At 43.7% G+C, this 18,277-nt stretch overlaps 1 protein-coding gene across 6 annotated transcripts in view; it reads left to right on the plus strand.

Moving 5' to 3' along the window:
* FGD4 (FYVE, RhoGEF and PH domain containing 4) overlaps nt 1-18,277 on the plus strand; it is a 749,528-nt gene that overhangs the window by 584,372 nt on the left and 146,879 nt on the right. For all 6 annotated transcript variants that reach the window (XM_078673796.1, XM_078673797.1, XM_078673800.1 and 3 more), the window contains exon 5: nt 16,810-16,899. In XM_078673796.1, the coding sequence (XP_078529922.1) occupies nt 16,810-16,899 (90 nt within the window). The remainder of the gene's footprint in view (nt 1-16,809; nt 16,900-18,277) is intronic.

The raw sequence follows: 18,277 nt of genomic DNA on the forward strand, positions 1-18,277 counted from the left end.
CATGGGACTAAATAGCAAAGAGAGCACCACCAGGCGCCTACCGGGACCCCAAATCAACTCCACAAGGAGCCTATTCCGGCCTGTGAAGAAAACGAGAGGGAAGCTGGAGCAGCAGGCGAGGAAGGATGAGCATCTTTCTGATCACCACTCTGCCCACCAGGGACAGAGGCAGCGATGTCCAGAACGGTAGGGATCCCCGTATAGAGGACAAGGCATTGCCCAGATTCCCATTAAGGAGGTTGTCATCATTATGATATACCTGGACACCTAGATATTTAAATGTGGTGAACTGACACACCAGCCTGGAAAGAGGTAGTTCCCCACTGTGCTGCTTGACCTCAGAATGCAGACTTCTTATTGGTGTAGTGGCATGTTGACCCTGGTGTTGCTTCTCTCCTCTCTTGTGAACACTAATATATTTGCACGCTTCCTGTCTATGTGTGCAAGAGAGCCCCTGTTTCTTGTCCATGTGTGAAATCTTGGAGTGCTTGTTTAAGTAGAGTAGTTCCCACTCTTCTACTTTAGAATATGCACTGTTACTACTCGCACAACTCGTAACTGCATGTGTTGCCGGTTAGTTGATCAGTGACGGTTGACCAGTGACCTTGCACTATCTCTGACAACTAACTTTAGAAATGTCATACTCTGAGCCTCCTCGAGCCATATGTGCTCTTACAGGGAGAACCTTGTAAGGTTCCTTCCCCCTCACTGTCCTTGGCACTGCCGACAAGGGCCTCTGGGGAAGATGCTGCCATTTTTGGTCAAACCTCAGCTTTCACAACATTTTGATCCAATCCATCGAATGCTCTTCTGAAGTTTGCATGCCCTCCCACATTTAGAACTAAGCATGATACTCACTCTACAACTTCAGTCCCCGTCTTGCTTACCTTCCTTGGCCACCTAGGCTGAAGAATCATTAGTTCCTCTTTTCACAGAGTCTCTGGGCCGGAAGTTCACAGTGTACAGAAGTTCTAGCTTCTAACGGCTAAGCTAGACATTGTGTACATCCGGAAGTAGCCAGCGATTGCCAATTCACTTTTTAGGTTTCGCCTATGCAGCACAAAAAGACCTTTAGCTATCGCTTTGGCTTTTCAGCCAAAAACATGCACGCGTTCCATTGCCTTCAATGGCAATGCGTGCACATCTGGCAAATCACTTGCGGGAGCGAGCACCGCCATATGGTAGCAATTATCGCTCTTGCAAGGGAATCGTGCAGCCCCCTTACTCCCCCCTACTGTCTGCAGCGCTTATGGTTGTTTACTTTGGTGTTCTCCGCCTGAAAGATGCGGCTCTTGGGTGTTTACTTTGGCGTTCTCCGCCTTAAAGATGCGGCTCTCGGGGCGAGTTTGCAAGGTTCCGGCAGTAGTGGGATATATTCTTGATCGCAGACTTTTTCATGGAAACTACTTAAAATCTACGTGATTCCTGTGTGTCGACACCGCTTGACCATTGGGGAATAAGACTAGTTAGGTACAAGTTGCTTCCATATTTAAGTGTCATTTTCTTGAAAGTGTATGAGTTACCGCAAAAAATGGTTTTAGTTTTAACTGCTACGTGCCAGATCACATGAATAAAGGTCTGGTTGGATGGATGCACAGCTGATATATTCTCTTGTTAGTTAATATTTTGATCGGTTCGACTCAGGTGGCGTCTTCACCCCTAATACGCCTTATAACAACATTGAACCACGTGGTTCCAGTGAGCCACTGGGACCATCCCTGAGAGAACTCGCCCTTTCTCCTCGTAGAAAGGATTTCCCACAAAGTTCATAAATTGTTCAACATAAATGTATTCATAGTTGTTCTTCAAATCAAATTGAATTTTCGTTTTTGGTCATTTCATTCGTACATCAATATGGCATCATTGTCTGATTATCATATCCAATGCATTTCGGGCTTTAGAGTAGCCCTTCATCAGGGAATAACATAGCTGTAAAAATAATAACATGACTTGTTAACACTCGTGGTCTATATAAATACCTTCAACACTTGTGTCTCAATCTGTTGTGATAGCCAAAGATACTCTATTATTTCAAAACCTTAGTTCATATGAACAACAACGATGCTTAGTTTTTGAAAAACGAGGTTCAATTTAAGCAACTTGTAACATAGTCCATACACGGGCATTATGAAAAGTAAATAAAACAGTTGTGACTTACATGCCTGATGTGTTTCGTGCGGTGTTTACGCGCTAGGATAAAGAAGAAGAAAAACATCGAAAATGTAACTGTGCTATTTAGTGTCTAGCGTATAGGCGCTCCTCAATGGGTAACTTTTAGCTAAACTAACCTGCTTTGCGTGTTGCATGCGCTTGATTCGCTTCCGTTGGTTTGTTTGCTCGAAAAACGCCACTCGGGCGGATGCGCGCCATTAAAGTTATTTGTATCTGACCGGGTAGTGGTCATGTGATCTATGATAGCTGAAGACAGACTATCGCCGTCATGGTGCGTTTGTGAGAGTATAGGCTCTCCGATTTCTTATACACTAATGTTTATATCGTGCGTGCATGGATGTGTAACAACTCTATAAGAAATTCAATAATTGGAAATGAGAGAGATGCAAAAAAATATAAAAATAAAAAAGTTGCAGAAATCAAAATACGACATAAATGGGGATAGGGTGAATTCGAACCAAGGTGTTGGTGTGCTAGATGTCAGTGTATGTACTCTTTGAGCTATCGAGAGCGTTTAGCTACAAGCTATGTTTTTTCTAACCATGAGATATTACATTGTCATCTGCTGCTAACACAGTTGTACCGTATGGCACGTACAGGGCAATTTATAGATAACATCCGAATTCAATGCGGTCATTGAGTCCATTTGGTTTCTGTGTACAAAGTCTGTATATCCAAAAGTTCTCTCTTTGTAAAAGATGTTTGGAATTGTCTCTACCTTCAATTTTCTTTATAATTTCCAGAATTAGAAATTTTAGTTGGGCAATGTTATGTTTTGCTTCATTAAAATGTGCTGCTACCGATGATTTGATGTTATTCAATCGAATGTTGGACTTATGTTCTGTGATTCTCACTTTTATCCGACGCTCAGTCTTACCAATATATAACCTCCCGCAGGGGCACTTAAAGGCATATATCACATTGGATGTATCGCATGTCCCATTCACCTTTAGTCACATGAATAAAACACGTGTATTGCATTTGGGTTCTCTTCGTCTACCTGACATCTTGATGGTGTTGTGGTGAACGAGTTAATGAGTCTGCCCGAGGTTGAATAATACAGTGAAGTTTTTTGTAGAATATGCCTGCTTAATAGGTTTTGTGCTCTAAAGTAGTCGACTAGGTACTCCAGTAACTACTAGCTCGTATTTTACCCACACGTCATTGCTGTCTACCAGTGAGTGGGATCAATGACCTAGGCGTGTCGTTTTTTTCCTGTTGACAGTCGAGTCCTATTCGTTAAATCGATGATAGTTCTACATAATGTAGTGGGGGATATATCTACAAACCTATTCCTTAAACTGGTCAGATCTGTGCAGCCATTGTACACATTAGTCCTTTGCAAATATGCAAGGTCGCAGGTTCTCGTGTCACTAGTTGGGCTAAAGCTCCTTTTGTGGATTAAGGGTCGGACCAGTTATGTTTTTTTTATTGTTCAGTCCACAAGTGAGATTTTGGACAGTATCAATTGTAGTGTTTCGGAATTCCGGTTTACGCTGACTGGTAGTGCGTATAGGGCCTCTGGTGGTGCTTGTTGTAAGGCTCTGGTTAGCAGGTGTCGTCCATACTTTAAGAAGCTACACGGAGGCTTTAGATTCACTTTTGTGGACGCTCGGTCTGGAAATAGCTGCATTAGACAAATGCCCTTATCCGAACGAGAAGTGCTGGCACACAACATTTAAAATATAGTGATGGGCCTTCTGGGTGGCTTGGTCAAATCGGTATACTAACTTCATTCGAACAGGGAGGTTGCTAATACTAAGTTGCTTGGTGAATTTCTGTCATGCCAGTTGAGGCTTGGTGAAACTTTAAAATGGTCGTTCTAGCAAGGTTCTGTGCATTTTGCTGGCTATTTAAAACAAGCATTTGCAATGCAATAGGTCTCGCATTTACGCTAGTTTGAGCTATTGACATTATAAATGACAATGCCTTTTTTTGTTTGTTTTCGGTTTTTTAAAACATAAATAAAAGGCATTGTCATTTATAATGCCAATTACTCAAACTCGCGTAAATGCGAGATATATTGCATTGCAAATGCTCGTTTGTGAATCTGATAGATATTCAAGAACAGAAGATTCTTCCAGACCCTGTGCCTCGGGCGTTCGAATCCGGTAACACGCTTTCTAACCAGCCACACTAACTGGGACCGGAAGTCTGGTTTCAAAGCAGATACATTACTATCGCCAGGCCGAACCAAAACCGCCTTTTAATGACCTATAATAATGCAAAATGAGCATTCATTATTAAGTACCTTCTAAATGTGAATGTAATACTAATATCTCCGTGTTTACAGCGCCTATAACAGAATGGGCGCTATATAAAAACAAGTTTCCTTCAGTCTCATTGATGAATGATGACTAGTGACGCCTTCAGTGAATCAATGATGCTCTAGGCTGGGATGCGCATTGTGAAGGCTGTGAGATGCACCTTCCAATAGAAGGCTACTTCAGTATGAGACATGGCATTTGGTGGCCTCCTATCTGATCATTTAGTCTCGAACAAATCAAATGCGCACTGGAAATACACTAGGCGGGATGACATGCACAGAAACACAAGGGCGGAGAGTATGTGGCGTTAGGGACAAAGCTGCCGACCTTGGAGCTAGGGAACCAGGTTCGTGCCTCGTTGTCGGCTCAAGAGTCTGTGATTGTGGGGAAACCACTTAATTACCCCATGCTTATGTGTCCTTGTAATACGTAACTGATGCTTATGTTGTGCGCTCCAATACCTTCGAGTCGAGTTCGCGCTGTATCAATGGGCGGTAGCAGACGCTGACTGACCATTAATCACCCAGGACTCATTTCCCTGCTGCCGTAGTGCCTCGTCACTCCAGGTGTTTACATTCTCCGTCGGAATTTCCCAAAGATTAAAGTACGTGTTTCGGAAGCACGCCTTCTGATCTGCAGCCCCTCTCTCACTGCCGCCTTGTAAACAAGCAATGGCCCATCGCTGACACCTCTAAAACTCTCGTGTTTCCAGTGTGCTTGGCTGTGAGAGGAACATTAGTCCGAACCGCTCGAGGCACCCAGTGCGGCCCACTTGCCTCCAGGTACTGTAAAATACTCAGCCCACGGAGTCGTCGGGAGTGCAGCGGGGGCATTGTCTCAGCGCGCGTAACTTAAAGCGCGGTGGGAGCGCACGAGATGCCGTCTCCATGAGCGTGCACATCAGCTGTCCCGGCGCAAGCTGAGGATCGCCGGGCGTGAAACTGAGAGTACGGTGGGAGCGCACGAGACGCCGTCGACGTGAGCGTGCACATCGGCTGTCCCGGCGCAAGCTGAGGATCGCCGGAGAAGACACGCCGAGCTCCGAGTCTGAATTGGAGCCAGCTGCCGAGACTGACCCCCTGCGGAGGGAGAGGGACACGCGGAAAGAGCCCGGTGAGTGGAGGGGGGAGAGGGAGGGGATGTGTGTGTGTGTGTGTGTGTGTGTGTGTGCGCATGTGTGTGCGCGCGTGTGTGTCTGTGTGTGTGTGCGTGTCTGTGTGTGTGTGCGTGCGTGTGTGCCTGTGCGTGCGTGTGTGTGTGTGCGCGCGTCTGTGTGTGTGTGAACAGCATGCCGGAATCGGAGCGCGTGTTCACGCGCGCGACCTGATCCGATTCCGGCATGCTGCGCGTGCCCATCTCTTGTCTCCCTCTTGGCTCCTTGTAAGAAGAGCCGACAGCAATAGGTCTCGCAGCGACAGGGCTTTTGCCCTGTATCGCAGGTGCGAGACCTAAAAAATCTTTAGTCCTTATTGATAGCTAAGGTTTGCCTGTGCCCCAATGCCTGCTGTAACTTTTGACTCCAATCAAGACCTGTGAATTCCTTACATTCCTGCCCCTTCCCCACCGTCTGCCCGTCCCACAGGAGCAGTGCACACAGAGCAATAACTCATAGTAAGCTTACTTGCATGGTTCTGCAAGAACCAGGCACTACAAGTACAAACGCATCCAGCTTTTACTCTGCTTGCTTACAGTAGGCCTATTAACCCGTAAAGCTATTTTTGCCAATACATACCACTTCAAAGTTTGCATGGTTTATATATTTACTAAACTACTTTTGGCACTTATATTTGTTGAAAGAACTTTGCAGTACCTCTAACTTTCATAAGTGCAGGTCAGTGGCTAAACTTTTTTTTTTTTAAATAAAAACCATACAATACCATATCAGCCCCCCTCCCCAATCTCTCGCTTCATCGACTCATTATGTTCTGGGCAGGCTTCAGGATCCCAGAAATCAGCTTTACGAAGGTCCCTGCAGTCTTTCTATCCCCTTTTAACACCATTGTCCATTTCCTTTTTTTAATGACCAAAAAAGCAAAAAAATAAAGCAACATGTCTTGCTTATTATGAATTCATTGGTGTATGTCCCAGACACAAATGCAATTATTTGTACATACTTCCCTGCTGTTTCACAAATGCCTTCAGTGTGTATTTAGCCACCTGATTCATAGTAGGACATTTATGTGTGTGAGCCGGTACTTTATTTTGCAAGACGCAGGTGAAGCCTTGTGTCCTTTGAGTGCGCAGGTCGATTAGACGGCGACCTCCGGGGGTGCCATCTAACTGCCATGCAGGTTGCTTTTGTAAGTAAAGCTCTTAATCAAAATCACAATGTTTTTACTTTTGCGTTTTTATACCAATCACAGTAGCACTAGTCAAATAAAATGCCTCCACTGCCAATAAAACAAGCATTGGCATAGCCAATAGGTCTCGCTTTTGGAACCTTGTAAGAATTTAGTTATGCAGCACAATATCCTTGGTGCAGCAACATCAACTTTTGCATGGCTAAAGACTTATAAGGTCCCAAAGACGCGACATGTTGGCTATGCCAATGCTTGTTAATACACAGCAAGTAAACATTTAACTGTAGGAAAGAAACTTCAGTGATAACATTCGCTGCTAAGTAATAGAGTCAGCCTTTCTATTACATTGATAGAAATAATGAAGGACACAATACATTTCTGAGGCCTACACTAAAAGAACATAATATATTTTTGAGGCCTACATTCAAAAACCACAAAATCAGCTTTTTCTAAGGAAAACGTATTTGCTTTAAAGCATTTGGAGAAATATAGACGCATAAGAAAATAATATAAGAACACTATTTCATGTTGCTTTTAAGCACAGTCTAATTATTTCCATTAATAAATTAGCAGTTTTCTATAGTTTCAGATTTACGTGTTAGCGGGAAACTTTTCATTAATGCATTTCTTTTCAAACATTACTCGCTAAAGCACAAACTGTATTTATTACTCTTCATTATTATCGTAACACATGAAGTTTTCTTCTCCCTCTGTCACAAGTAACTCAATCTCAAACCAGTTTGCAACCCTTCTGCATGCTTTTACGATGCAGTTTCTATACTCTGTGTTCAACGAGACACAAATGTTAGTGACATTTCTGAAGTACTTTTAGAAATCCACACACAATGAGTAGGATTTGACCAAGCAGAATCATACTTAAATAATCATGCTCCGTCAAGTATTATGTTTTTTAAAGAATTATTTTAATTATTTTGGAGCAAGTCTAGAACTTTTACTGTTGTCTTTCTCTTTTTCCCCTCTGTTGCCCTACCTCCATTAAAAATTATTTTAGGTGGATAGAATCACATACACTAAACTTCTAAGGGGCTGCACTTTCTGTAAATAACTTCATTCTTTGTCTCTGTAACATCAAAAAACTGCTCACTTTTCTGTGCTGCAGTGGTCCTTGGAGCACAGTTCCTCAGTCAGGTTGTCTAAGAAGCTCTTAAATGGTTCTTCCTCCCACCCCTCAGTGTGACCTTCTAAGCAGAGTGTTCCAAAAGAGTCTTATAATCATTCACAACGCCATTTCCAGGCATATTGAAGCTATGGAAAGGTGAATGAAATTTGACTTATGTCTAGAACTATATTTATATTTTAATCTCTTTAAAGTCATTATTAATAATAACCAATGTTTGTATTTAAATATCCCAGATGTGTGAGATTTAGCCAACCTTAATCTGGTGTATAAGGTGCTGCTATCATTTACATCTTTAGATATACTTTTAATGACTTTTATGGGGTATGTAAAAAAATGAACTGATAGATGCACTCAATCAACTATTCTGAAATGTAATCAAAATTTGTAGAAATGCACGTGCTATCTTGGTGTGTGCACTGTTCTGATGAACACAAATAGAAATATAGAACACTTGCTGCCAGTAAACCAACTAGCCTGACCCACGGCGCACAGATTAAATATGTCTGTGGGCTCAATCTTTTTTCACTAAATTAATGAGTGAACTGAAGTCTAAACTTTACGTGAAATTTTTGATATTTTAATTATATGTTTTCATTTAGAAACCTGGGATAATCTCCATCGTGAGGGATATAATTCTGCTTTATTGGTTTACTGCCAGCAAGTTTTCTATATTTCAGTGGGTATGTGGCACACCAGCCTGTAGGCTCTGTGCGCATGTACTGGTAAACTGAGTACAAAGACAGTCAGAATACATAGAGAGGAATTAATATTTCTTGGCAAAATTAAAACAATACATTCTTCATCAGTTTTTCCTAATAAAATGGTAGGTTGCATAGCATATTTAATATCTGCTTTGGGATGTACCTATATTACCAGCATGCTGTTTTAATTGCGATGTAAAAGAGGATTGAGACTGTAGTACTAGTCTCAGTACACAGCGGAGATCAAATTTGAAAAGCTGAGAAAGAAGAAAATATCTGCTGCTAAATAAGGGGGGCAGGTTCCTTACTGTGTTATTCCCTAGATCAGTACCCATGAATGACACAACTCCGTTTCATATGGTATTTTTCAAACAGTATGTAAACCTTGACCCTTAAGATGTGTGTTGGACCTGGCACTTTCTGGTTGGCTGAGGCAATGGCTTAGGCAGGCAGAACCTACCACTGCCGTTGGGGGCGGGTGATTACATACACTGTATAACCTTAGCTCACCATTGGGCAGCGTAGCACTGAGCGGTCAGGCTTATCGCAGAGGCATTGGCATAGCACTCACGATAAATACACTGAGTATTACTAAAGAGGCTTCACACCGGATGTATGTAAATAATGTTTGTATTCAATACACTAAATAATTAACACAACGTGGGCATCATGTATTTTGAGGCATAAATCACATTTGGAAATAAAACTAGCAGTACTAGGCCCGACCAGGTTCAATAATTTGCACACCTGGAAGAGATTGTATTCTAACCCCCACCCCTGTCAACCTTAGGCTCACCCCAGCAATTCGTATAATACCACACAGTTATAGGGTGCACCCCGGGCCACAACGGCATCAGAAATATGTACATACAAGGAATTATAACACTTTGTAGCTGCACCACAGGCCGACGCCACATGGGTAAAACCAATGCCAACCACAGTGTTCTTTTGCCAAGAAATCAATGTGTAAGGCAACACTGCCGGCCAGTGTCGTGAATCACAGGCGGTCCGTAGGCCGTCGCTCCCACGCACACACTCACTCCTTACCGATACACGGTGCAAGGGATATATGGCAAGTTCGTACGGAACGCGCTCGCACACATATGCACTCAGCACTGTAATGTGGTGCAACTGATACCCAGCAGGTCAATTGATAGCACACTGCACCCTGTGGCCCAAGCTTCCCTCCACCCACCAGCTATTCTTGACTATCCTGCGCCCACAAATGGAAGATTACCAGCTCTCCCCCTGGATACTATGCCGCACATGGCTGAAGTCACACTGAGTCAGGGAAGCAGGTGGGGGGTAGGGAGCAGACTAATTGGGAGGCAGTTGTCAAATAGGGGCTTGGCAGCAACTCAGGAAGTTCACCCACAGGATGATGAGCAGAAGTGGGCTGAGGGCAATAGTCAGTCACTCAAAAGGGTTCCACAAGAGCCTTCCGGCACCATCCCATTTCTGTGAAGCACAAGCAGGTCATGCACTCTCTTGACATGCTTCTTATCGCTTTCATAAGCTTTCCTTCAACCCATACAATCACTCTAACAACGCAAGCCGGGCAATACTACCTGCCAACACGATATCATCAGGGGCCGTGTTAGGAGAGGGCAGTTGGTCCACCGCGCTGATAGCAAACAGGGAAAAATCGATGAATGGAGAATGAAGCAGGGAAGCCTCTTGGAAGAAGGTACAAGTCTATCGGAGATGCACCAGGGCAATCCGGGCACAATGTTTGATGCCCATTGATTTGGGTCACACCAGACCGTTCCAGTCACATACAATGAAGAGTTGCAAATTCCATACCTCCCTTGAAATGAGGCTCAACGCCAGATGCACGTTGATATTGATTTCACCAGAGTATTCTGATTACACCCAACGAAGAGTTGCAACATCTGTACCTCCATGGAAATGAGGCACAACGTCCACTGCACGTGGATATTGGTCACACCAGGCTATTACAGTCACACACAACAAAGAGTTGCAAATTCCATACCTCCCTGGTAGGGAGGTACAATGTCTGGTGCATGGCGATATGAGTTGCACCAGATAATTCCGGTCACACACACCGGCACAAGTTCAGCAATGACTCACGACGTAGAATAAGGCACTACGACAGTTATGCCTCCACCTCCAAGGATCACAACTACTACTACGGTTATGCCCATACCTCCGATGGCCGCAACCTGTGAATCGGACACCATACACAATGAGCATGCAGTCAGTGTGTCGCACGAGAGAGATGCAGCACGATCGACGAAGTGGGCCACACTGGATCCTGCAATCGGTTTATCCTCTCACTACCAACAAGAAGCTTATGCGCCCTGAGGTCCCCACAATGCGGGCCACATGACTTAGATGCAGGCACGATTTTGGAGGCTCCGCACAAGGCAATCTGGTTTCCAGGCTCAATTCTTAGTTCCACACTCACACCGCGCTACCAGTTGGGATCCAGCAGACAATTTGGGCATTTAAGAGGGCACCGCTCTCCAGGTGTCACAAGTAGATGGTGTAACTATGAGTGGGCTCTCGCTGAGCGTCCACTCGCATAGCTTCCTCCTACTCCACATATGCCAGGGGAGTATTGATACTAGTTAAGCGGGGGATCCCGTTTACCTTACTCAACTCGATACTAGACGATCAGGGGCACTACATCGTACTCCAACGTAATTTCGGAGGAACTATCTTGACAATAGTAAATACATACAGCCCAAACTTTGATGACCCAGTTTTTTTTTTAACAAATATGGGCCGCACTTACACTGACACCAGTGGAAACTGTCTAGGTGGGGAGAGATTTTAATACATGTCTCGACCCTACCATGGCTAGATCAACAGGTAATGTCAAATATGGTAAACACGCCGCTAAGACACTCACGGAGGGCACGGAGGACTGGGGGATGGTGGATCTGTGGCACCTGAGACATCAGGGGATCAGAGAGGGAACCTGTGTCTCCACTACTCACAATACATGGTCTTGAATAGACTATTGGATAGCAACTCGCTCAGTAAGCACATGGACGGAATCTATTGAACACCTGCCTAAGACCCTATCTAATCACGCACCGGTCTGTCTGAAACTTGCGCTCCCTACACCCCCGACAGTTCACTTGGCGTCTCCGACCGACAGCAATGCTTCGCCAGGTGTTCCGCAATTTTTTTAACACAAAGCAGGGACAGTCGAAAGTTCCCGAACACTATGGGAAGTATTCAAAGTAACAATTTGTGGTTTCTGTATAGGCAAACATGCGGGGATACTGAAAGATATACAACAACAGCTAATTAAGACCAAACAGGACATCAAAAAGTTAGAATTGGAACACGCGAGAACACTGAACCCCCTGCTCCTGGCTGAAATTAGAAATAAACTAGACACATATCATGAATTTGCAGACAGTGAAGTGAAATATACACGGCGCATAACTACGGTGAGGGCGGATGCCCATTTTGCGCATTGACAAATAGAATACGCCCTGCACACCCCTCCTCCCACATCATGCAAATCATGGATACACACGACACATCACACTATGACACCCTATCTTTTTTTAACTGTTTTTCTAACTACTATACAGGGCCCTATTCCACACTGCATCTGCGGTGGAGATGGACAACTACCTAGATGATATAGCTCTGGCTCGGCTTTCTGACGAGCACAGAGAATACTTTAGCCACCCTATAACAGAAGATGAACTAAAGGAGCCTATCTCTTCACTGCCAAAAAATAAGGCCCCATGGAAGGATGGCTTACCTGGTGCGTTCTATTAGGAATATGGCAACTTATTTATACCTCGTTTAACAGCAATGTACACTGAGGCATATGAGGAGGGTGCACTACCACCATCTCTGCGAGAGGCATTGTTGATCACGCTACTTAAGCCAGAGAAAGACCCAATTAAATGTGGCTCATACCATCCACTATCCCTCATCAGGATGCCAACATTTTGGCCAAAATTATAGCACTAAGGATACAACCCCTTATGCAAAAACTGATCTTACCGGATCAATCTGGGTTTGTCCCAGCGAGATCGACAACGCATAATCTACGTACCATCTTCCTAATGTTTCATCAACTGAACCCGGGATCTACCTGCGGCTGTGGCCCTACTGAACGCAGCAAAAGCATTTGATTCTGTGGAGTGGCCATTTATGTTTACAATACTGAGTAGAACGGGAAATCCACAACAGTTCCTGCGGTGGATAACATTGCTATACACGGAACCATGTGCTAGGCTTAGAGTAAGTAGAAACACTTCAGAACCCATCCGAATCTACAGGGGAACGCGGCAGGGATACCCACCTTCCCCGCTACTCTTCACTCTGACACTTGAGCCACTTGCATGTAAAATCAGGCAAAAACACACCAATACGGCTCTACACCTACGGCCGGTGAGCATATCACTACATGCAGATGATATGGTCCTATATACACGCCACCCAGCAGACAACCCAAATAAATTGATTAGCGAATACACACAATTTGAATATTACTCCGTATAACCTGGACAAAGTCCATGATTATCCCACTGACACAAATCATACAGCAACCCTCATTAGATTACCCTTCACAATGGCATACGGAACCGGTCAAATATCTAGGGGTATGGATACACCAAGACCCTGAGGTAGTAATACATGCAAACTACGGCACAGCCCTTACGAAACTAGAAGACCAAATAAACAAATGGATCAGGTTTCCACTCTCCCTGGCTAATAGAATAGAGCCACAGAAAATGCTGGTGCTCCCCCAGGTTTATTCATCTCTTCACCGATACACCGGTGCTAATTACGCAACAAATTTCGATTAAATTGCTTACGTACATGACCAAACTTACGTGGGCAGGCAAACAACCCAGAGTAGGATGGAAAGAACTAACTCGGCCATATATACAGGGGGGTTTTGGATCGCCGGATCTCCAACTCTACTACTACTGCGCACAGGCGCAGCTCACTACTGGCTACACCCTCAGGCACATATACCCCACATAACGGTAGAAACCGAATCTGACCATCCGACCCCCCTCACGGCCTACTTTTTAGAACCAAGACAACACACCCGAGAGCACAAATCAGCCCTGTACGCTGCACGTCAGCAGCATGGTGTATGTTGACGAAACAGGCAACAAACATCCTATATATGCACCAGCACTTCCATTACGCAATCATCCACGTATAACGGTGACACAGGAAAAAAATATGCTTCAACTGTTAGGAGACCTGGGTCTACCCAAGATGAAGGATATTTTTCGAAATGGCCAGTTTATTTCACAGGCTGACACAAAACTGGCAATACACCACACACCATTGTAGTTATTTGCATATTATAGACTACGGGCTGCGCTACGAGATATCTACTCCACATTCCCCAGTGAACCGCCCATACACAATGCATTTCAAACGCTCTTAAAATCACCTACGCTTCAACAGCTGGTCACTAAACTATATAATGCAGCTCAGCGTGCACAATTCAGAGAGCAAGAACGGGCTAACAAAAAATGGGAAGATATGCTAGGCAGTCCAATATCCAAAGAAGATTGGGGATATAGCTTTTTTGAACGTTTACATTAATTTCTACTTTTGCTATTTTTGGCCAGCTAGGCCATATTGATTTAATGGCCCTCATTGTTTGTCTTCTCCAAACCTACAATACTTATTCAACCAGTCCTGCTCTGCCTTGGTTAGGTCACTCACTTGCCAATAGTCTACAATTGTTCTTCAGTCTTGCTTATCTATATGCACATCTGTTACTCTCTTCCTTCTCCAAGCCATCTGAAACCAAAATAATAATTCTCACCTATCAGCGTTATTGGCTTTGGCAATCATTGTAGCCATGCTGGGCAGCAGAGTTTGTTTGAGGGACTAGGCAATACAGGTGTGGGGGGGGCTAGAGAGAATGATGTGGGTGGAGAGGATAGATGAGAGAGGGATAGAAAGCACACAGACATTGGAGGTTTGTCAGGATGGTCTGGGACACACACAGACAATGGAGGGTGTGTGGGAAGAGCTGGGCAAGCACATGGATAATGGTGGTTGGTGGGAGGGGCTGGGACAAGCACAGCAACAGTGAAGTGTGTGCGGGAGGGTAATAAGGGAGGAGCACCAGAGGAGGACGCAAGAGAGACAGCTGGAAAACACACACACTCTTGTAGGTAACAAAAGGAAAAAGTAGCACCTGAAAAAGCAAATAGGAGAAGAACACAGTAACAAGTCTATGCTCCAGGGGAGGGGCAAACACAAGAAGAGGAAGGAAAGACTCCAGAACCTGGTAAATAATAAGGAAGCAAATGAGTGTCAATGACTCTAAACAATGGTAAGCGATTGGGCGGGCCTCTAAGTATGGTCACAAAAGGTCTTACAAATTTTAGGCGAGACCTAATAAGGGAGCCTGTATACTTTTTTAGCACTTATAGCCTGGATAAAGAATGAATCTTCATTTGATCAAATTATCAACCTTTATTAAGGAAAGCCTTGGTATTGATCATCCATTATTGAGGAGTTTTCTGGTAATGTGATTGCACCCTTGAATGTAATATTTCCTGATTGTTTAAGTTGGTACTGCACCAATCTTAAAGTGATATTGCTTAACGGTTGTCTCTTAGCAGTATAACCCCACATGTTTATTGTGTAAAGTAGGTCTCTGACTCTGCTCTGCAAGGCTGCTATCCCATCCACGGGTGACACAAGTGCATTTAGTTCAATGCACCAGCCCTTAAATGTGAAAGACAGGCATTTGTAGCCCTGCAGATTTCCACCGAATACATAGTTAAAGTGGTGTCAATGCTTTTGGGTTACTAACAGTACCTAAACAGGGATCCAGGGACCAGGGACCAGGGATCCAGGGACCAGGGATGCAGGGACACAGTGGTGATCAGAAACAAACGTTTTTCATTTGTTTCACTCACACACACACACACACACACAAACACACACTCACACACACACACACACACATACACACCCCCCACACACACACACACACAATGATCTAAAGAAAAGAGACACTTTAACTAAAAGGCACATTTATTTCAACAGGTGCACACTGTTGCTCAACACATCCAAAATAACCACCCAGAATACGATTAAAACAGCACAAATGCACGTTGCAAACAACAAGAGTAAAATTATCATTTCTACAGTGGTTAAAATGTCTTCTGAAAAACTAAAACTTTTATGCACTACGCTAGGAGAGTATTGGGAGTAGAAATAAAAATGAACAAAAAACGGATGTTCTGAAACTATTAAAAAAAATCTGTACATGAAATATAGAAAATTGAGCTTTACCTGAAACAATTGGGTATTGGTCCTTAGCATTCCTCTTCGCTGAGGTCAGTTGGGCATCCTTTTTGTTGCATATCCAATGCCCTTGACTGTAACTGTTGGACCTACAGAGGCTAAGAAACACTAGGAGCTTCTGTTTTATGCTGCCCAAGTCCTAGTTATTATTTTGTAAATGGGCTGACTCTTTACTGCGTCACTGTTCTGTATCCAGTTATTGTTGCTTTATTTTGGATTCTGTAGAGAGCAATGAATTCCTGTCCTTGGTGAATTATTCTCTTTCCAGTGTCAGTGAGCTGTGTCTGAGATTTCGAAGATTAAACTTCGAGGTGTTAATTCCTCTTAGGTTTAGTTCCTTATTGAGATAGAGGTGGTTTTCACAAGTACTCTCAAAAATATAACTTAAAAAGTCTATTGCTAATAAATGGTTCCAAGCTAATCTATATAATATCCCTAACACAGGGATTCTGGTGGATTGATGGTATTTAAACCGAGTGATGTCATGAGGCCTGTTAAGAAGTCACCCACAAAAATACTTGACAGACTTGAATGTACCCCCTAAAATGGAAGAAGGGTGGTGTAAAATAATGTTCTTTTTCAGCTGGTAATATCAGACCACCTCGATGATGTGGCAAGTTTCAATAATATGTTCTTAAACATCCATCTCAAACTGAAACCTCTACTTGTTTATTCACCTCCGAGCCCACCTACTCCCCAAGAATGTGTGTATTCAGCACTGTTCATTTGGCAACCTGTAACACATACCTGTCACATACCCTATAACGAGTAAGGCTTGACCAACCAATAAAAAGAGATGCGTTGGTTTTATTTGGACAGCAAATATAGGTGAATCGGGTTTTTTCACTGTTCAATAAGATCGAAAAGTTTATGTAGATCTCTGTGTGAAAAATGTGATGTTTGGATACCTGTAATGAACATATGTGTTCTTATTTTAGGAAACAAAAGAACAGAAGCTTCAGAAGATAGCAAATGAACTTTTGCAAACAGAAAGAGCTTATGTCAGTCGACTTCACCTCCTCGATAAGGTATTTGCATGTCCTTGCAACCTCTGGCTTAAATGAACCTACCCGTGTGTTTATTTGGGTGGGGTTTTTGTTGCTTTTTATACTTGATTGCAAATTTGTTTCCAATGTTTCGACATTTGAAGGGTCTTTGGTACAAATGTGATGCAGAACCGAAAGACCATGGGATGGAAAGCTTTAAAGAATTAGATAAATATCATGACACACTTCCACTACTTTTACTAAATAGTTTTGCAGCTACACACATTTAAAATTTAATACAGCGATTTGGCCTGAATTGCATAATTTTTTGTCCACACATCTAAGCTTGGATTTGAAACAAGATTTCTAATCTCAACAATTTAACTAGAAGACCACAGTGCTTCCCTACTTATTCGTTCTACCACTAGTTCTACTTTAAATTGTTTGCTGCATGTTTGGCAGACTTAGTCACAGGAACACTGTCATAAATGGTATTTTTGAGGGCCCCATTTGCTTATACCTAGAGGGCCTCCTAGCGCTGGTGAATAGGCTAGAACTCTGCCTAGATGCTTAGGAGTTTAATTAGAATTTGGCAGACATGGATCAGAGGCGGGTATCCTGCCCGCTATACAAAACGTCCCATTGACTATAATAATGACTTGTGATATGACGAAGGGTCTATCCACCATGTCTGTGATAGAACACCCTATCCTCCAAACTCTAACTTAAGCCATTAGTAACTTAACCTGGCCTCTTTGGTCCCACAGAAGTACAACACATGCATCTCAACATTTCTTCAAAAACTATGCACAGTTGACTTAAACAGTTACCAAACATTATGGGTCACTCTGGGGCTTAGAATAGCTAAAAGAAACAGTGCAGTTTTGGGGGGCCGCACACGCACCCACGCTTACAGACTGGAAAAAAGACCTTGATTGGTGCATGTGCAGGGAGAAGACAGTTTATATAGCCCGGGGCTGCCCCCGAAAATGGTCCAAAATCTGGGACCCATGGAACTCTTATAGGAGGAATATTTGTAGCCCAACCCGTGGAATTGAACTTGATGTTGTCTCTTCCCCATGACTTCTAATAGAAAGTATTGTTTCATTAACGATCGCTGTTTGTCTCCACTGTAAGCATACTTGCCTAATCCTTCGTAAATTTATGTAAATGTCAATGACTGTTAATAAAAAGATTTATAAAAAAATGTGCCGCTCGAAGTTGCGAGGAAGCTGTTCTGTCCTGGACTTGGCCCTCATCTGATAGGAGGCTGCGGGGGTCCTGAAAGGGCGGAAATCCTACCATCGGCGCACCAGCGGGACTGCGAGTCCCAGGAATCCAAGCGGCTGCTGACACGCCGCACCTGGTGACACTTCCCGGCTGGCCGCGCCCCCTGCCCTGGGAGGCTAAAACCGCGACT

The sequence above is a fragment of the Lissotriton helveticus genome, chromosome 1_1 (assembly GCF_964261635.1).
Source record: "Lissotriton helveticus chromosome 1_1, aLisHel1.1, whole genome shotgun sequence".
Lineage (NCBI taxonomy): Eukaryota > Metazoa > Chordata > Amphibia > Caudata > Salamandridae > Lissotriton > Lissotriton helveticus.